This window comes from Chlamydotis macqueenii, chromosome 26 (assembly GCF_036417535.1).
Source record: "Chlamydotis macqueenii isolate bChlMac1 chromosome 26, bChlMac1.mat, whole genome shotgun sequence".
Taxonomy (NCBI): domain Eukaryota; kingdom Metazoa; phylum Chordata; class Aves; order Otidiformes; family Otididae; genus Chlamydotis; species Chlamydotis macqueenii.
The window spans coordinates 2,319,323-2,340,474 of record NC_141581.1 but is presented as its reverse complement, the minus strand read 5'-3'; the positions used below and the strand labels follow the sequence as shown (position 1 = coordinate 2,340,474).

The following is a 21,152-nucleotide window of genomic DNA, read 5'->3' as shown; positions in this document are numbered from 1 at the left end:
GCAGCCTGGTCTGTCAGGGTCTTCTCCCCTCCCTGAACTCCGATGAAATGGGCACATTAACCCTCCCAACCGGCTGCTGTTTCGCTGAATCTGACTCCCTGCAGACACCAGATCTCTGGCCAAAATTGCTTTAATTAGGCTGCACTGGGCAGATCCTGCATCCCTCCTGACGCTGCAAGGCTGCAGCATCTGCCTGACATCTCCTTTCAGCGATTAAAGAAGAAATGGCACCACAACAATTATTGTACAGGCCTGAGCGTTTGATATATATTTATTGCTATTCAGGTTTAGCTGGGAATTTTGTGGATATCGGGTTTATCCAGACTCCTTGCACAGTGCTGCACAGCTCCAGAGCATCTTGTTTGCACGTCGTGGGAAGCAGAAGGTGGCTGGGTTGGGTCGGTAGTGGCTGCAAGGATGAGCCAACGCACCAGCTCAAGTGGGAGCAGGGGAGCTTAAGACTTCTCAGTTGGTTTTTTTTGGATCATTTTATCTCATCAGGAGGATCTGAAGTGCAGACTCTGACCCAGGGAGTATTCACTGTCGTTATTTACAGATAAATCCAGCTTTCTCACTTGTCTCCTTCTACTCTGATACGAGACATTTACAGACAAACATCACCCTGACACACACGGCACGGGACAGTAGGAGGGAAAGTTGTGCCACTACGCACACTTTCTTTTTCCTTTCCATTAGCAATATTCTTTAAGGTGTCACAGCTACGTTAGTACCATTCTGCATGAGTAAACCATGTATTTGGATAGAATATACTCTGATGCCAATGTACACGAGGCCTCTGGAAAAGCTCACATCAAATACTGTATCATCAGAAATCATAATAATCAAAGCTATTCAGGACACGGCCTTTATTCACAGACGGATTTGCCCCGGGGCTTTGTTTTGGCAGTTTGGCTCGATGACAGATTCCCCCCGCCCTGCCCTGTAGTCCACGGCAGCCCAGACCCCACAGGACATGGGAAGAGAGAAGAAAACCCCACGGGGGCAGAAGCTCCCCCAGCTCAGCCCCACGGGAGCCACCACCGCAACAACGCTGCAGGAGAAGGCGAAGCGGCACAGCAAGAGGGAACACCACCGTCGTGCTGAGCCTACTGCAAGAGCCCCTCGCTGCTCACGGGACAGGCTGTTGTATCAGAGTCTGAGCCACGTCGCGCACCCGGAGTGGGGGGAAGCGGGCACGCCGGCCCACCCTAAGGCACTGCAGTCACACACCCTCACCCATGCTCCGGACGCAGCACCGCAGGCAGCTGCACCCTACCTGCCACACTTTAGCAGGACATCAAGCGAGAATTTTACAAAACCCAGGACATGGGACCAATTCCCCTCTGCCTGGGTACCCTGGCGAGGATGAGGATTGCCCATGGGATTGCTGTGGGCATCGACGTCCACGGGGCAACAAACCCACTTTGCAACCAGCTGCAGCTTCCCCAGAGTCCTTTGGTATCTTGAGTTGTCCTGACAGTGTCCCAGGAGCATTCACGGATCAGCGATGAAACGCCAAGCTGGGGAGACACGGGAGCAGGTGGGAACACTTGTCCCGTAGTCCCGGAGCACGCACGTGTCAGTCCCAGAGCATGCACGCGCATCGCTCTGCCGGGACCAGGTGGATGTGCAGCCTGGAGCCCTCTCCCCAGGTGGGTATGAGAGAGACGTACTGTCCTGCGCTCTCCAGCACAAATGATTTGGCAAAGTCAGAGCCAGGACAGTTTATCTTGAAAGGCTGGAGAAGAAGGGTCAGGTATTTTCTCCTTCTTCTTGGGCACTGATTGGTTCAAGTTTGTATCACAGTGAAGTCTGAGAAGTGGGGAAGAAACCCAAACCACCTTTCCTGAAAGAGAAAGCCTTGTTTGCACGCCTTGCTCAGGCTGGAGAGGACAGCCTCTCCTAGCCACGCACATCCGATCCGCTGCTGGCCGTGGAGGCTTCCATCGCTTGGTAGTAGACTTTGGACCTTCGCCTACCAGCCAGCGGTCGTGCTGCTGGCAGCGGGCAGGAGTAACGCAGGCGGACAGACCAGCCCCATCCCGCCGCCCGCCCGGGCTCAGCCCTGGAGCCCATCCTCAAACACAAGTAAACATAAAGAGAAACTAAGAGGCACTAATAACGCAGGTACAGGGAGACTCAGGCTTGCAACCATCAAACCTGGCTCCGGAAGTCTTCGTCCAGCTGGAGAAAAGCCGAGTCCCCGTTTCAGATCTCCTGCAGTGAGTGGTCGCTGCGTTCCCGTTTCACTGGTGGCTCCCCCATGCTCCGGGAGTCCGTGTCCACCTCGCTGCCCAGGTCACTGGCATCTGCAAAGGACAGGTCTCAGCGTGAGAGAGCAGTGACCAGAGGGAAAGGGGTTCTTTTTCCCAACAGAGCCGGGTGGAAGAGCCAGCACGATGTTCCCCCTCCCACAGCAACTCAACCCTCACCCAGCGGGCCTTCCCTTGAGGGAGAGGAGGTACCTTTGTCCAGTAGAGTTGGGGACAGCGATGTGAGGTCACCAAACTGAAAGAAAAAGGAGTTACAAGGTAAGTGAGGCTTACCGGAGACCCAAGGCGCCAGACCTGCAAGCTGGTATCCATTTCCAAGCAATTCTAACAAGCAGCTTAAGAGCTCAGGAGAAACCACAAGGAGCAGCAGTGCTGGTAGTGAAGAGTAGAAAGCAAAGCCAACCATGTTTCGGGGAAAAGTCTGTTGCTGCCATCTAAACCTCTGGGCAAACACCACACACAACAGTCTAGGGCAGGACAAGACCTGGAAGGAAGGGAAAAAATTTTCCACCTCCCAAGTCACAACCAAGTGCTGCCACAGACCGAAGGATGGTACCTTTTCTCCAGCCCTCTGCATCTGCCGGGCAACTGCTCAGACGTGCCAGCTAGTCACCTCTCCTGGGCCTCTACCATCACTCCAGCACCCCTCTGCAACTCTCTGCAAAGCCTTCGCATTCACGTCAGGGGAGTGCTTTGGCTTGCAAGGCCACAGTGCCCAGCGTAACCAGAGAGCTGGGGACGTATTTGGTTCTGGAGATGTGTTGTCTCCCTCTGTGACAAGCTCTGAAACACTAAATTGCTATCACAATGATGCTGAGAAGTCATGCAAAGTCAGGCAGCAGAAGGAACTGAGGAGAGCAGGAGTTACAGAGTGATCAATGGAAATGGAAGGACGCGATTCATCCTCTTTTGCTGGGAAGAATCAGCCTCCTCGTGGAGAACAAGAATATTGCAAGAGTTTGATGAAGGAAAGGAAAAACCTGACCGATGAAAATCTCTCACAGGTAGGTTTTGCTGGAAGCCACTCTCTGCCTTCCATGTCACTTTCATGTGATCAAGACGGGGGCTTGGCAGGGAACGGGAGATCTCGCAGCGCTGCTGACTTGGTGCAACAGCGTGGGTCTAACGGGAGGGGAAGGGAAAGCAAAAGGGATGCAGTTGATGTGTTTGGCTTCCCTACGTGAGCTGCGTGGAGGTAAGGAAACAGCCTGGGCTTCAAGCAGCAAATGAAATCAGTTTTTCTCTAACAGTAGTTTCTGTATTGCTGTCACAGGTTGATTAGGGGCTTTTAAATCTCTGCATTTCAGAGTGAAAAACTGGATGTGGCTTCAGCTGGGCAGGACAGGACCTGCCTGCAAGCCAGGCACCCCATTTACTGTCTGATTTGTTAAAAAAAAACCAAAAACCCCCACAAAGAACAGAAACAACCCATCATTTCTCTTCTTCAAGTCAAAACCAGACAGAGTGTCTGACTGTGTGTGTAACTCTGAGCTTGCAAAGGCCTGAAGAATTCAGTGAGCAGTACCACTGAAAGTTGCAGGGAAAGTAACTTCTGGACCTTTTTTTGCTGGGTTTAGTTTTTGTGTCTGATGGGACTTTGCTCTGGCAGGAACCCCCAAGTCAGGGTTGGTACCACAGGTTATGGAGAGAAGTAGGGAAATCCTTCTCCTCCCTCCTCCAGGCCTCCAAAGCCCAGCTGATGCTCAGCTGCCCCAAAACCCACCAGCTCAGGTACCAGCCAGCCAGGAGGGAAGCTGCTCAAGGGGCTGGATCTTTGGGCCAAGCACTCCAAAAACTCAGTCAAACCTTTGGCAAAGATGGTTCTAAAAACATGTTCAGGATTTGTGAACCACTCGTGTCTCTTTAAGCACGGCACAGTTTGGGTTTGTTTCTAGGGAATAAACAATTCTCACCTCTCCCATTACAGCAATCGGTGTCTCCCCTGTTGCCTGGGCAACACGATGCTCCACCAGATAAAACATGTATTCATCGTAGAGCAGGCGAATCAGGTGGAAGGAACCAAAGCTGGCAGCACTGCGCAAGGTGAGGTCACGGATCACCATGGAGCTGGAAAATGGTCAGGACACAAAATATTTGGGATGTGTTTTACACTTGCATCACGGCTGTTGTGAATTCTTGCCCCTGAGGGTACTGTGGGATGCAGTGCTTTGTTTCCACCTCTAACCGAAGAGTACCAAAGCACTTTAAAGAATTAGTTGATGATTCTACCCCCATCCTGAAAGGATACAGGAGATGCAACGCTCCCTTCTGTGCCAGGGCAGAGCAAGAGTTAACCAGAGTTGTAAAGAATTTGGCCTTGGCTTTTCAAGGAGCTATTTACATGCTCTAAGCCCACTACAGAAATATCTCCAAAATGAGAAAGAAAATGTACCTATAGAAAGACCATTTCAACAGGAACTGCCTGGCTGCCTTGGGGAAGGTGGGACTGCCCTCGTGATGCTTCAGGACTTGAGTAACAACATTATCCAGCCAGCTAGCCCACTGGTCCAGAGAACTCTGTTGCTGCAGAGTGAGCTTGAAATCCTGCTCCAGCTTCTGCACCATGCCTTCTTCGCACTGGCACACCCACGAGGCTTGCTCCTGCTCGGGAAGAAGAGTTGATGGTTACTCATGCCAAGTCTGCATGGTTAGTGCATCCCAACCTAGGAATGCAACTTCATTTCTAGTAAACGAGGACTCCAAACCAGCTCTGAACCATGTCTCCTCCGATCTGTCCAGACCACAGTACAATATTATTATGAAAACTCTGTTATTATTAGTAGCACTACTTCTCACAGAGCTCCCTTGGTAGTTTCTCCACTATTTGCAGTGAGATGGCAGACTTACCTGGAAAAGTAACACCAAAACCATTAAATTGTTCATTTAATTGCTGTTTAGTATTGGAAATAAGATGCTAGTTACCAGCAGACCACCTCATTAGAGTCCCAATTCCAGACAACATGACCTAGGAAAAGATACCGTAAGTTACCTGCACATTGGCGAAGTCAACACGATTGAGATCGCTGAGCATCTGGTTGATCTGGGAGGTGTTCTGCAGCACGGCGCGGGCGGCCTGAGCCAGGTGGTTCAGGGACGTGTATCTCCGTAACGTCTGTGCAAAGGCACTCACTACCCCCACCTGCAAGACAGCACGCAGGGCGCCGCGAGCAGGAGGCCATGGCGCTGGAAAGCAACCTCTTCTCCTTCCTGAGCTCAAGCACACAGTGCGCATCAGCTGGGGTAACGCACACAGTCCCTGCTGCTGTCCAAAGCATACACGAGCGCTCCAGAGCAGCACTTTTGCAGCATCTGTTGCATCTTGCAAACCAGTCTCTGCATTTCTTTTCTTTAAACTAACAAGTTTTCACATTCTGCCTCCAGCAGAGACCAGCAAGGTGAGAACAGGCTGCAGGAATCCATGGCTTTAGGAGAGGGGGAGTAGGAGCCTTGGGTTCAGTCTCTGCAATTCCATTCAGTGCATGAGGTGTCCCTGCCCAGCAGGGCAGCCTCATTCCAGTGCAGAGATTTTCTTCCAGGAAGCTTTATCTGCAATTTCAGGACATGGGAATGGCTCAATGGACAGAGCATCATCAGCTTCTGGTACAAAGGAATTGCCCTACCTGTCCTCCCACGGCTTGCTGGTTCTGGTTCATAATTACTCGTTACACTATGCTAGTCTGGAGTACACGTGGGCAAACCCCAGTGATTTCCAGTCACCGTGGAAAAATGCAACATCCACACATGCACTTGGTTCACACTCCTGACGTGCAACGTGCTGCCTCTGCTTACCTTGGTCTGGACAATCTGGGGTGGAAATTCACTCATCGCATTCATCAGCCAGCCTTCCAAACTCTTGGCAAAATTACGAATCGCCTGTGTAAGCGTGCCTGCAAAGAAGTCTGCAGAGTTAGAAAGGCTGCTCCGTATCATCTCTGGACATCACTTTCTAGCTGAGGACTGCTGTGGGAAGCACAGCCTCTGATCTGGTGAGCTGTGATCTTGATTTAGTATCAAGGAAATCAGCTAGGTCCTGAGACACACTCAAACTTTTCTTAACTCTTATTCTGTAATTTTGTTACTCAAACTTATTCTTATTTTTATTCTTATCTTACTCACAGTCCTTCTGAGCATTTACCAAATGTTCAAACGTGCTCTTTAAAGATACACACGTGTCCCAGCATGTAGACAACAGCAGCTCAGGGGCACATGGCTTTCCAGTGCTGCAGCCCAGTCTATGGCTGAGTTGAGGGCTAGGGAGACTGACACATGCACCTCACTGAGGAGCCAACTCGCGGAGAAAACCCTCGATATTCCATCACTAATGTCCCAAAGGAAAGTTGACCCCAAATTTCCAGGAGGTACAGCAGGGGCCAGGACGGTCCTACGTAAACAAAGAGACAATCTCCACAGAAACACCTCACAAGGATCAGCCGTGCTTACTTGTGTATTAAGCTCATGCTTTTACCCTGACTGCTAGCCAAAGCCAGGAGATGTGATATGCAATAAATTTAAAAAGCAAGGGAATTTCCAGGGGCCACAAAGCACCGTTGACGCAGAGCAATGCAGCAGGAGGAATATTGCTGTTGCCATAATATTTTAGCTTGTATTCAAAACAAAAATCTCTAGCGCAACTTTTACAATGGAAATCTTTGTGGCAAGTGGTAGCCAGACCGAGTGAGTCATGGATTGCTGTTTGTCAGACACAACATCCCATGACTCAGCCCAGCGAGGAGCAGGAGTGGGGCAGGAGCTGGGACTACCCGTGCCCTCCTGGCCACGCGGCAGGATACTCACTGGGCACCGGTCTAAGCACGTCTGGGATGAGAATCTCCACCAGGGCCTGGTACAAGATGTGGTCACAGCTTCTCATCCACTTGAGGATCGCTTCGTATTTGCACAGAGTGATCAGCTTGTCTTTCGGGAGAGTCCCTTCGTGTTCTTCTTCGCTGTGGGGGGAGGAGGAGGGAGGCAGTGTTAGCAGCAGGTTTGCATTCAGTACGCTCACCCTCTTGATTTCCAAGCCCAGTTTTCAGCAGAAAAAAAGCCATTTATGTTTCTGTCAAAAGGAAATGTCTGATCGTTTGTACAAGTCTTCTCTGACTCTGCAAGTTCCTCTCGGTCCATGGGCCAAGCTCTGACCACAGTTTTCCCTCAAATCCGCATCTCCCTGTGCTTGGCCTTTGCTTTTTCCATCTTTAGCCTCCGTTGCCTTTCACACACTCCTGTCCATGTGTATGTGGGAATTATATTTCAGCACAGTCACTTCAGCAAGCCAAGGCTTAGCTGGTTCCTCCTCACAGACCCAGCTGTTTCCAAAGCCTTCCCACCTCCCCCCTGTGCTCTAAACCTCAGCTGCAACAGCGGGCACAGGTATTTGCAGCGAATGTTGTGTGAGTAGATCAGCCCATAACTGACAGATCCTACAAATGCTTTTGAGATGTTTAACACCTTCAAATGCTAAATGTTCTCATAAGGAAAAAAGATGTGGTGTTTTGATGAGGACAGAGCATATTGTCTCTAACGGAATGAGGTCACCAAGCTTGCGTTATTTTCACTTTTTAGATGTGTGGTGACTTTTTCTGTATGATTAAGGCATAAGCTATCTGGTTAAACAGCAAGCAGAGAAAACTGAAGCCATAATGCACAGCCAGAGGATTAAAGCAGAGCTGCTCAGACACTCTGCTGGGAATTGGGAATTTGGAAGGGACTTCCCCCATGCATTACATCAAAACCATTAAAGCCAAGCCATGGGGCCAAGCGTAACGAGACAGCTGGGGCCACATGTCATGGCATACTCCTGGAACACCCACACGGAGAAACTGGCTGTCAAGTACCTACACTTTCTGCTAGGTGGAACCATATTCTGCATTTTATCCTGCTTTCAAACAGTTTGATTCTTTGATACTATTTTTGTTTTATATCTGTGTACAAAGCAGGGGGAGGGAGGGATTTTTTCACCTATCTTGATTATTAGCAGCGGTATGGAGAGGTACTAGAGCACGCAGCCTTAACAAGATATGTTGGTTTACAGACCCCTGCAAAAATGCTGCCTCCAGTATCCAAGCGAGGCAATTTGTACCTAGCCCAGCTCTCTCTGTGGTTGCAGTGTGCCTTGGAGATACACCCTTAAGTAAAAGAGATTTTGAAACAACCAAACCCAGCTGTAGTGATTCTTTGTGGGAAGATATCTATTGGGTAACATCTGCTGAGGACAACAGGGCCATATTCTACAGATTTTTATGGGGTATTTGCTTATTACTCAAACATTTACCATTTTTCTCCTGAATATAAAATGTCCAGAAGTCCTTATATTTTCAGTAGAAGTAGACAGTACAGACTTCTAACACAAATTTTAAGAAGAAACCTTCACCTTTGCAATTGTCTGTATTTTCACTTATTTCCATTCCCCTGTCTCTTGGCTGCAGACGCCCAACGCACGAAGGATGGGCAGTAACCACGAGGCAGGCAGGAGTACAGAGGTCAGAGTACCTTCTTTTGCCATTATCTGCCTTCAAAACACGAGGCACTTAAAGATTTGGGTAGAGAGTCAGTCTAGATGTCACTAAAACCTCAGAGTCTGAGATGTTCCTCAAGACCAATCCCTAACGATGTGGAATTCCTCCTGTCTGCTCCTGCTGACTGTTTCCAAAAACATCATCCCGTTCTCATCCGCTCTCTGCATTTTGGATTAACCTCCACAGGAGGCCTAGAGCACACAGATGTACGTGATCGGAGCAGACACTCTCCTCAGAGGTCCAAACTTTGCGTGGTCATTACGATGTTGAACACTTCTGACACTCTCCGTAACGATTCCACGGGGAAGCAAATACTCTCAAGTCCCACAAAGCACTCAAGATGTCTCATGAAGCTGCAAACACTTTATGAATTTTTAAAAGATAAAATACCACAAAAATGGAGCATTTAGAAATAACCAAAACACAGCAGTGTACCTGGACGGCAGGGCAGTAGAGCCATCACTAGATGGTGTTTTAGGACTCCAGAAGGATTGCCACAGTTTCTCAATATAATGAAACTGAAGATTCATTACAACATCCAAAGTCGCCTAACAACAAAGAACACAACTCATGAGTGCCTCTGCTGGCATTTTGTCACACAGTGTAAGCATAAATCTCATCTGCTGCCATTTAGATTAAATAATTTACAAGAAAAATAACAGAAAGGGCATTGTTTTAATAATCAACATAACATAAACCAGGCCACACAACAAAAAAACCAACATAAAGTGCAGTATCTGAGTTGTCATACCTAGCAATTCAAGCATTTTGTTATATTCTAGCTTTTCCAAAAGCAGAATATGAGCTGAGCCCATGAATTATGTCCCACATCAATTAACAAATCAATTAAGAATATTCAAAATAATCACCTCGCAGTGTCGCCTGTAAAGAAGCTGCAGAGTTTTCACATCATTCATGGTGACTCCTTCTTGTAAAAGGACGTTGCCTAGATCAGGGGCTGGGAACTCAGGAAAGACATGGGTCACATCTAGGGAAAAAAAAGATGGGGAAAGTTGATCAGAGAGTCAGGAGCACTCATGTATGCAGGACTACAGACGAGCACAAGGTGCTGCTGTCCCTGGTGGCTACCTTTCATGTTTCAACTGGGGATGAAGCAGGAGAAATGAGATGGATAATCTAGAACTTTCCCTGATTCATGCTGCTACACTGGGCAAAAAGTGGGCAATCGCAGCCTGTTTATTCAGTGTGGAAAGGAAAATGTGGTTTTTTTTTCTCTTTGTAATACAAGAAATAAGAATATATTGTCCTCATCTCCTGTGCTTGCCATCAGATTTTCTCCAAAGCCTGAAAAATGTCTCTCTGGTATTTTGAGAGTACAATGGAAAATATATTGGGCGGCAGACATGTCAGGAGCAATTGTATTTCAGAGCTGGCTAGGATTTGGTCTCCACTGGAGATGACGGAGTCACGTAGATCCAGGACCAGCAAAGCCAGAGAGCTTTTCCAGCTCCCAAGGAGAAGGGCTGCAGGGATCATCTGCAGTAAGATACACATGGCAGCCTTCAGAATGAGGAGAATTGCTCTTCTCCCACCGACTGCCTGTCTTAGCAAGGCTCTCCAGGACCTCCACTCCTTCCACCCAACTTGGATAAAACGGAACGGATTAAAAACATACTTAGAGGAACTGACAGACCTGATGGCAGAAGGAAAAAGGCTTCCTGTGGGCATGGGAGTTAGCAAATAAACTCAGCCAGTGTGACACTGCAAGAACTTATTAGAATATATACTATATGCAATATAGATATTCTCTATATAAAATATAGAATAGTGTAGATTTATGAGAAAATCAAACAAATACAGAACAGCCAGGGCTTGCTGGACAAGACCTTCCTTCCTCTTAGAAGCTGTCAGCCTAGACGTGAGATATCTAACACATGAAAGCAGGCTCTCACCTATGAATTGCTGATGATGTTGACTTTGAGCAGCAACCGATTGCTCCGGAGTAGCGTGCACGTTACTGTTGGACCCACTCTCTGCCATGCCATCCATCTTCTGCGCTGGTCTGTACCTAAATTTAGAGGGTGGCTTGGGATTTACACAGGCACGAGCAAACATGTACACGTTATTTGCAACACAGCCATGCAGACTTCTGTGTTCATCACGTAACACATGGCCAGCATTTTGAGGGCTAACCTTTTCCATCACTTACTCCAGCAGAGGGGGGAAATGAGAACCTCCTTTTGAAAAGCACTCCCCAAGACAGAACTAAAGGGGTTAAGAAATTTGCCCAAGGTGACACCAAAAAAAAAAAAAAAAAAAGAAAACAAGAAGTAGAGCTGGAATTGGTGCCAGAGTGCAGACTCTGTCTTGGGAGTTGACTTTTGCATTTTCTTTCTGTTTGGGAACTGAATAAATTCTTCTGCACTTTCTTCACTCCGGCAAGAACCAGAAGCGTCCATGATTCCAGGAGACAATTCCAAATTCCTTTGCACATTGTGCTTTTTATTCAACATTACTCAGACACAAGACTAACCTAGGCTTGATTTAACTTGCTCTGTCACTCAAAAAAAAAAAAAAAAAACACCCACGAAGAAAAACAAAAATCCACCCAAGCACAACACAAGCCCCCAAGTTTTTTACACTGATTTGGCACAAGTAACTCCATGGCTGAGGTCCTACAACCAATTTGGTCACAGGGACGCCATGAAAAGCGGCAGAAGGGTGACTTTCTATGTAGCAGCGGGGTGAACCAAGCCACTGGCAAACAGAACAGGCACATAAATGCTGTTTCATAGAACCACAGAATGGTTTGGGTTGGAAGGGACTGTTAAAGCCCACCCAGTCCGAGCCCCCTGCCAGGAGCAGGGACATCTCCAACCAGATCAGGTTGCTCAGAGCCCCGGCCAACCTGGCCTGGAATGTTTCCAGGGATGGGGCATCTATCAGAAGTGGCTTGGGACCCTTCTGCTCCTCAGAGTGGCCAGTGACTTGCAGCCCCCTCTTCCACTGCTCAGCTCTGGCTCTGCAGCACCTCTTGGGTCTGAATGGTCCCAACACGTTCCCTTTGCTCCCAAGCCAAGTCCCAGGATGGGATGTGCTGTGTTCTTTGGGAAAGGACCCTTGCCCACAGCAGCGTTGAGGGCACCACTAGCGAGACCCAAGGCGCTGGGAGCACCTACCTTTGCTTCTGGTGGATGGGCTGCTGCCTCATGGCCATGTACTGGGTGTCCTCCTGCAAGCGGTTCAGCGGAGACTCTGGCTTTAGCCGGATCCCATAATAATGATATTTGGAGTTTCCCCTGGAAGTAGCAGCGTTGAAATTGCTCAGTGTAAGCTAGTCAATGGAAGGGACACGGAAGCCCTGCCATTTACTCTTAGACTTATTTTGACAATACACCCTACTTCTTACAGCGCACGTCAGTTTGCTGCCAAGCGCTGTTTGAACGGCTGAACTAATGAATGCCATCATCCCCTACAAAATTTAAAACCACACGTCGCAAAGTTCAGTGACATCCGCCTTTAAAACTCAGTGAGGTTTGTTCCAAGTAACCCATGGTAACTGGAGAAGAAGAGACAAGTGTTACAATACAGAGTGTTATTAAACAGAATGACAGAAAGACCTCAGGGGACACTTTGCTGTTTGATTAGCGTTTAAGGATTTGTTTTTTCCATAAAAACAAACTTCCATCTTTATCTAGACTTGGATAAAACAAACCTGACTGAATAGTCAACTACGATAAGAAAAATGTCTTTCTGCTGCCAGCACTTTCACAGTGACGGCAAATAGGCTTTGATGTGGCTTTGCTCTTGGAGCTGCTCACTTTCATAGTTTTTGTCAAAGCTGAAAGCTTTTTTCCAAGCAAGAGAGCCTGTAATTCTTTTTCCTTTGCTAGTCAGTAAAGCTGCTGTGATGCTCCTCAGGAGAATGTCTTTCCATCACACCAGATAGACGTGTCAGTTAAAGTTTTTCCACCGAACTGGAATTTTTCAGTGCCCAAGTATCTGCTTTTGGGAGCAAGGACAATTACGCAGCCATGGATACACGATGACGGTATGTCCAACTTGGCCTTGGCCAATTTGTTGCAAATGACGGTCGAGCGGAGCCAGGGGAGCTGCAGCAGGGGCTCCAGAGCCCTCTTACTGGGGTTGGGATTGCTTAAAATCCATGTGCTGTGTCAATATGACAATGTCTGAAGGCACTTTAAATCCAATGATGCTTCCCATTGGAAAATGACATCAGGAAATTTAAGAGAGGCATATCTGCCAAAGAATTAACCCTTCCTCCCTAGTTGGGGGAATTGTGTCTTTTCAAGGGGACGGGTGAATCCTTCAGCCCCTGTCACTGTACCACAGGACTTTACACCCTGAGCGCCCAGGTAGGAAGCACGCTTTGGCCATGTCTGAAATGATCTTAAGTGCCTGCAAATTAAATAACAGCTGCATTTATAATCTAAGTGAGTGAATAACAAAATAATAGTGGACAGGTACTTCATTTCATGAAGTTTACTGTATCCTTCCCAGACTGCACATTTGCAATTTGAAGTAGGGTTTTTCCTTGTTTGTTTTTTCTTTAATCCTTGATGGGATTAAAGAATTTCTCTCCTCTAAAGAAATTATTTCAGAGCTCTTGCACTTGACCCAATCTGCAGAAATCCAGATTCTCCCTTGCTCTTCCTACGACTGCTGCCTCCACATTCCAGCTGGGGAATGTCCCAGACACATCTGGTTTCGTTCTCGTTTAAAAGCCCAAATACTTAAGCTTGAATTTTATTATCGAATCTTACACAATCAGAGCAATCACTGCTTCTCTAGCGCATTAGCTACTTTTTTTTTAATTAGAAGCTGGGATAAAATGCAAACTCAGCGGTGCAAGCTGTGCAGATACTTTGGATGCTCCCTTGAAGGACTTGTGTAATTACAGCAAGTATACTTTTCTATGTTATGCTTTTGTTGTAACATCAGATGGATCTTTGATGTTTTAAAAGAAAAAATTCTATACAAGATTCAGCCTGCTGCATTGGGAATTGAAGAAATAAGCCATTTGTATCTGTACAGCTTGTCTGCATCAAAGATGTGGGCACGGGTTCTGTTCTCATCCATGACAGAGGAACTTTACTGGACCCAAAGGGCAAAACCGCTTCACTGCATCAGAATTTTGGGCTGTGCAGCTGACAGCAGCAATTGTGAAGATGAGTTTCTTTTTGAGACAGTAACGGAACAAGAAGAAGCCTAGGTTCAAATAAAATATTCCTAGAGTCCTTAGGAAATGGACTTAGACCAAATGCCACTGTGTGGCTGCACAAGGCACTGTCACCAGAAACCTGGAGCGTGTCTGAAATTAACTGCCTTGCCAAGCCTCTCACACCGCTGACTCACAGTGAGAAAGCAGCTTTGCCTCACAACACACAGAAATTACTTTTGTGCCGCAGAATAACATTTTTTTTTCCCCCAGGATGATGGCTGATTGTTTCTGTAGATCTCGGAAGAAAGATCTGCGCCTGTTAAATGATGCTCGGTTCTCAGCACATGTGAGAGAAGTTGTAGGAGCTTTTTTGTTTTTTAAATGTAGATTCATACCAACCTGGTTCCCAGGCGGCGAGTCCTCAGCCCCATGAACACCGAACGGATCAGTTTTCCGAAGGAAGCGGCATTCACCGGATCCAGTTTGTGCTCCTGGCAGTGCCGCAGGTAATGGTTGTAGAGAGAGCTCCTGGGAAGGCTGACGCCTTCTGCCGTCTCGTAGTTGTCCAACAACCACTGGAGCTTTATGTATGGGAAACATAAATAAATAAAGAACACATGAAAGTCTAAAGAGGGCTGGAATGGGCTGCGTCAAACCGTGTCAACGCTTCAACGTCAGGAGAGCCCATCTAACATGAAGAGCTCAAGAGAACTTAATGCTGGATAGTTAATTTATATAAGTTAATTTATATAACTTCAGCCAGTTACATTTTTATAAAAGGAAAAGAACCTCCAGCCCAAAGCTACCAACCCAAACAAAAATGCTGTCAGATTTTGCAAAAGCATTCACACACAGTCCGCCCGCCAGCTCAGTGTCCACCTTGGATTTGGGTGAATTCCTGCAGAGCCAAAACAAAGCTGTCAGAACTGGTGTTTTCCAAGAATAAAGATGTTAAGATACTGCCCAAGAGGAACAAATTTTAAGGGAATCAAATATGCTGCAAGGTGTTTACTGATTTGAAGACTGGGATATCTGCAACTGTTCCCTTAACAGTGAAATGAACGGTTACCAAAGCACCCGTAACAATCTGAGGGAGTCCATCTATTTTTCAAAATTTACTTTCTAAACTTCTTCTGACATTTCTGTTGATTAAAGTTTGTAATTAATATAAATTATTTATACCCAGCCGGTCTGAAATGGCAGGCCCAGCACACGATGTCAGCACAGGAATTAAAATGCAAAAAGACAAAAACTCCAATCTCCTTGCTAAATGACTTCAGTATCCATAAAATCAGTGTAATATTAAGTGAATTTTTGAAGGACCTAGATGTACAAATGGAATAAAATCAATAGCTTCGGTAAGCGCCCTTTTGTTGTTGTTAGGGACATTTGGGGTTAACATTTTCCAGACTTCCCCTCCATCCAGACCCCCAAAATGCCAAAATAGTGGCCATATCAACTCCTTACAGCAAATTGTTTGAGCACATATTGTAATTAAGCACGACCTCAGTCTATAAGTCAGCAGGATTTCACCGGGCACAGGGATGTACAAGCTGCTCTTACGTCCTGCCCACTCGTACTCCAGTATCCAGCTCTTTTCTACCATTATTTCTTGGTGAAACTTTGGGGTCCCAACTCACCACTATCCCGGAGTTTTACATCGATAACTCTGTGAAAATCCAGCCTGAAATGTGCAATGACACTCCTGACACCTCACCCCCTTGCGTTCTCCTCAGTTTGTGTCTTTCATAGCCACCTTTGCTCTCACACAAGGGCTTTCAGCTCCTATGAATGGATGTTCTGTGGTTATCACTCACACACCCACGTTTAAACTTCTGCTGCAGAAAATGCACTGAATCCAAAGCTGTACCATCAAAACGGCTTCATTCATTAGCTGGGCCTGATCCAAAGCAACCAGAAGTCCAAATGACTGGATCCATCCGTTCTGGTGGCCTTTAGAGCAGATCAGGGGCTGCCACACTGGAAGAGGAAAAACCTCTTGGCCATTTTCCCCTCTGTCCTGCTTTTCACAGAGCTGCTCGTCACCCTCCTGCCCTCCTCCACATCACCTAAGATGCTCTTTGATGGGTTCTTCCACAGACGAAGACCTTGCTGACCTCCAGACCCCACAGTCCTAAGAGCTGGTGTTTGTGAGCGATCCCCGTCCCCTCATGCTCTCATCTGCAGAAGAGACACCGCTGGGAAGCCCCCAAAAACCGTTCTGTACCCCTGAGCCTCCCCACCCATTAAGCAATCCCTAACAAAAGTGGGGCCCAGTGCTTTTGACATCAAGGACCTGCAGGAGCTCAGTTTTTAAGCGGTCCACATCTATGCTAATTTTGGCCCATCCTTGCATTTAAAAGATTAATGATTAAGAAGGCTATTTTTTTTTAACCATTTATTTTATTTATCCTATGGAAGATAGTGAATACGGATCAGCTATTTATTATCTAAACCTGTTCTAATTCCAAGCTTTAAAAAAAGTCACACATTACTATGGAAAATTCAGATATAGGTTAAACTTTCTCATTTAAATTTGATCCTGAATATTTTAGTCTAATCTCAGATATTTCTAGAATATTGCCTTCATCTTCCAGCTTTCTTTTTCTGCAAGTATCTTTTTATATTCCTTTAAATATTACAGAGTTTCACAATATGAACTCCCACTATTGAATTAGAAATCTATTATAAAACACACAAAAGAGTTTAAAAAAGAAATCTGTCAGAATATAAATAACTTTCAAAACATTATTTTTACTCTTCCTGCATTAGTAACAACAGATCGGGCACTTAAAATGAAAATAACAAAGATTCTTTCCATTTGTATGCCTTATTCTGTTTACTTTTAAAAATTTTGCTCAGCTGTGACAATGACAAGATATTCCAGTTTCATTTCTGTTTTTATTACGATCAGGTTCCCATAAAATCACTACGCAGTCCTACACTGCTTTGTTTGTTAGAGGCGCTACAGGGGAACATCGCAATTTCATTTCTACTTTACTGTTATTTCTATTGACTGTTTGTTTTGATTTTTAAAAAATAATCTTTAGCAAAAGTCTCATCCCTGTTCGGTTCAAGGATGGCTCTTTAAGGATGGAAAAAGAGATACACAGGGCTGTCTGAGAAAACAGAAACCTTTTTTTTCTGAAGGTCCAGGTTTGGAGAGGCTTTCTTATGGGCACTTCTACAAAAAAGAAACAGAAGGAAAGTCAGAAATTTGGGGTTCGTATTGAAGGTGGTTTTAGCTGAGACTCAGAGGAGCAGGTTCCTCCGTCCCCGCTCAGCGCAGCTCAGTTAGGACGGACCCTGGAGCATCCCAAGCTCAGCAACAGGGAGAAAAGCTTCCCTCGCACCACAAGTTCCTTGCTCAACTCCACCAATTTTTTGCAATTAAAGTTCCACGTAAATGAATATATCTTCTCAAAATGTCTTTTTTCTAAAACAAGTGCCTGTCAGCTCCGGTCCCTTGCGTAGTTAGGCCTCAAGCCATCCCCAGGGGAAAAACTCCACCAGCACCTACCTAAGAGCCACTCACCCACAGGGAAGAAGTCCAATGGTTTTTCAGGGGTTTATTTGGGATTTTTTTTGTTGATGGTTTTTTTTTTTTTCTTTTACAGGCAGTGAGGAAAAAATACATTTCTTCCCTACTCCTACAAGTGCTATGGATACCTAGGAGCCGTGGGGCCTAAGGCCAGTTACAGCATCCAACTGCTTCCTTCCGTGCCCAGCTTTAGGCACTCGTGTACAAAAACTGTAGTGATTCTTCTCAAATTTTTTTGCATGATCTGCAAGCTCATAATTGCCGAAGAAGTGATCCTCTGACCCAGCGACTCTGGAGCACGCTTGCGAACAGAGCTTTTTCAGTAACAGCAATAGATTGACAAGATTTCATGAGAAACATCACGTGTCATTAGGGTACTAGCCTTAGCTTGGGTCTCCAAATTTGGTATTTCAAGTGCACTTAAATAACCTCTCAGAGAGTTTTGGAAGCTAAATTAAGTTATCAATGGCTCCATTTCACATTGATTCTCTTTGAAAAGCATTATGAAAAAAATTCCCCCTTGACTGAGATACCTTTCGTTTTCCTTTATTTTAAGAAAAAAAAAAAAAACCACAAAGATTCCTGGCATGAAACATCTGCTGATGGCAACACAATAAACCATTATTCTAAGAATCTACAGATTTGCAAAATGTGAAATTTAAAATGAGGGACAGAGCACCTAATTAAAAACTCTGCGATCTGAAGACCACAAGCAATTAAGTCACAACTAACAGTGCAATTAGCATTATCTCACAACTTCCGTGGCTACTGGCTTTTGCCAAGCCTTCAGCCTTGACAAATCATGGTCACCTGCTGCTTCACTTTTTGGTTCTCATGTGCACGCCTGACAACATCGTGTGTCAGTCACAAAAGCATGTGGGATAGGTGAGCCTCTGGCTGGATTTTTGTTTTGTTTTGTTTTTTTTAACATGAGGAGGTGGGAAGTGAAACATCCCGGACAGCAGGAACCCTGCTAACACAGCACGTGGCAGAGAAGGTCCAGCGCTGCACGCTCCTCGGGCTGTCCCATACACTGCGGTTGGGAGCAATATCTGGCAGTCTTCAGGTGGTGGTTGTCCCATCCCTGGAAACATCCAAGGCCAGGCTGGACGGGGCTCTGAGCAACCTGATCTGGTTGGAGATGTCCCTGCTCCTGGCAGGGGGTTGGGCTGGATGGCCTTTACAGGCCCCTTCCCACCCAAACCATTTGATGATGACTCTGTGATTCCAATCCAGCCTCTTACACAAATCAGGGCTCAGTCCCAAGGGAGGTCAGGTCCTGAGAACCTCCCCAGGCAACGGCACTGACCTTCCTCCAGATCTGGAAAGAGACTGCCTGATCTGGTTCTGCAACGGGCTGTCTTTCCTACAGGCCTTGCTCATACCATGGCCGCCTCGTTATTCCCACATGTCCGTAGACATCACTTTGTGCTCTGTGAAGGCAGAGCAAGGACACTGGGGGTTCATGGGGCAGAAAGGGCCCAGCAAGTTTCCTTGGCTCAGGCTCTGTGCCCTGCCAGAGGGAATTACCCACGCCAGCCCTGGGAGCTGCCCTGGGCACGTTGCTGTGCCCAGACCAACATCTTCAGCAGGGACAAGCGGCGAGCTGATGTGTGCACACATGCTCAGGAAGTAGTTTATTTGCTTTAGAACCTGTAAAAGAACTTAAGCCTTACGTCAAACTATTAACCGCGACCTGAAAAGATTAAGTTAAGATTAAAAACATTAAGTTCTTTACTTCTATCCTGCAAGGTAAGGGTGGGGAAGGTCTGATCAGAGGCTGGATTGGGCCCCAACTCCATCCTGCACAGCCTGTGGTCAAATGAAATCTCTTTTCTATCTTTGCTTCCTTTCCTCTGCCCTTTTCCTGCTTTTTTTCAAACCTCCTTCAATAGCACACCACGACCCACCCCGTCCTGCTCTGCTCTGTCCCTTTCTGCACTGGGATGAACAAGAAAAACTCTGCAGAACAACATTAACCTTAGACAGACCTGCGCGGCACCTGAGGCAGAGCACGGGCACGTGAGCATGGCCACAGCCTGGGACAGGAACAAGGCACAGAGATGCTCAGAACAGGAACTACCAGCCTGAGTCTGCAGGTTTGTGTGTCCCCAGCTACGACAAGGATCCCTCAGTTTCTGGAAGCTGAACTAAGGACCGAGCTCATCCAGGAGCCCTGGCTTGGAGTTCAACATCAGCTTAAGAGAATCAGACCATCAGGTTTAATGTGCCTTTCATTTCCTCAGGCTACTTCTCTAGGGTGAAAAGGGCAAAGATTTTTTTGCAGGACCTAGGAATGACAATAGATCTGCCCCCAAATACAGGGCAAAAGGAAATCTTTTGGAATAAAGAAGTACCGCTTTGCGCGCTGTGATTTATCAGTGCAGAACATGCTTCAGCCTCACCCAAAACACAGGGAAGTCAAGGCAAGTCCAATGGCTTCAACAGGACTCGGATCAGACCCTTCAAATCTCACACAAGCATGTGCTCACCGTTAAGCATTACAGCATGGGAGGCATAAACCATGATGCAGAAGGCCCAGCAGAATGGAGGGAACGCCACACAAAGCAGGGAAATTGTTGGCATAGTGGGAAGAGAGAGGTCTAGCAAATGGATTTAGCATGGCAGTGTAACAGCAGTGGTCTTCCTGAGGCATGGAGAGAGGCAGTAAGTTATTTTTCAGCTATCTTTCAATTTCAGTCAAAGGAAAGAACTTCCTCAAATGTGTTTATCTAATTGCCAGCAATTTCCACTGCAAGGCAGACAAAAGAAATAAACACAGGGTAGAGGCAGTTAACAGAACCCAGAGCATCTCATAAACAAACACGAATATCATGGCACTTTTTTCAGATTCTTGTTTCTTGGGCATGGGCTGTTTTGGGCAGCACAGCTGACTCACAGGCTGCTTTGAGTGGCTCTGCTGTTGAATACACCGAAGGGCTACAAATAATGCGCCTACCAAAGCAGGAAAAAGGTTGTAAATTCCAATTGTAACTTACATGGCTGTTGAGCAAACTGCTTTTGTGTGATGTAATCCCTTCACTTTTTTGTAGGTTTTCAATCGCCATTTCAAGCTAAAGAAAATGTGCACAGGGAAAAAAAAAAGGAAAAAAAAAGAAAAAGAAAGGAAATCAGATAGTTAGCAACAGCCAGGATTATTATTTCTTTATTAATATTTGAATGATTAATGTTTTGTATCAACAGGCTTGTGAAAAAGAGGCAAACAGATGAGGCACAGCCCTTATGGGATGAAGCTTGAGAGACGTTATTGTGTGGCATGCAAATTAACAACACAGCAAGAATCCCCGTTAGGGTGAAAGAGCGAGACCAGGAGGCTTTTGCTCTTCCACCATACGCGTCGGCCATCACTAAAAGAGAAGCCGTTTTTCTTCTCCTTTCCCCTTCACGCCTAGACCAAACCACCCTCAGACTGATCCGCCGCAGCAGCCCAAAGGAGATCTGCCGCAGGGAAGGGGCATTTTACCCAGATCTTTCAAGGAAAACTGGAAGTAGTGACTTGGGTTATTATTACTTCTTAACATTTTGACAAAAAACCTAATGGCAGCTAAATAAAACAGCTGACACACCGAATGCGTGAGCTGGAAGGGTAAGGGCTCTTTGCTACTGAACAGAACTGCAAAGGGGCTCTGAGGTTTCAATTCAGCGAGCTTCTTCCTGCA

At 46.4% G+C, this 21,152-nt stretch overlaps 1 protein-coding gene across 5 annotated transcripts in view; it reads right to left on the bottom strand.

The window, feature by feature from the left end:
• Positions 1-255: 255 nt before the first annotated feature.
• The window catches only part of RFX2 (regulatory factor X2), a 59,565-nt gene continuing 38,668 nt past the window's right edge, over positions 256-21,152 (bottom strand). For 2 of the 5 annotated variants that reach the window (XM_086767388.1, XM_086767387.1), the window contains exons 6-18: positions 20,472-20,546; positions 14,331-14,512; positions 11,929-12,048; positions 10,702-10,817; positions 9,658-9,776; positions 9,224-9,336; positions 7,068-7,219; positions 6,063-6,160; positions 5,263-5,412; positions 4,666-4,874; positions 4,187-4,340; positions 2,466-2,508; positions 256-2,309 (exon numbers count right to left, since the gene is read on the bottom strand). In XM_086767388.1, the coding sequence (XP_086623514.1) occupies positions 2,209-2,309; positions 2,466-2,508; positions 4,187-4,340; positions 4,666-4,874; positions 5,263-5,412; positions 6,063-6,160; positions 7,068-7,219; positions 9,224-9,336; positions 9,658-9,776; positions 10,702-10,817; positions 11,929-12,048; positions 14,331-14,512; positions 20,472-20,546 (1,632 nt within the window). In that variant the 3' untranslated portion in view covers positions 256-2,208. The remainder of the gene's footprint in view (positions 2,310-2,465; positions 2,509-4,186; positions 4,341-4,665; positions 4,875-5,262; positions 5,413-6,062; positions 6,161-7,067; positions 7,220-9,223; positions 9,337-9,657; positions 9,777-10,701; positions 10,818-11,928; positions 12,049-14,330; positions 14,513-20,471; positions 20,547-21,152) is intronic. The other 3 variants (XM_086767391.1, XM_086767392.1, XM_086767390.1) reach the window with 2 other exon arrangements.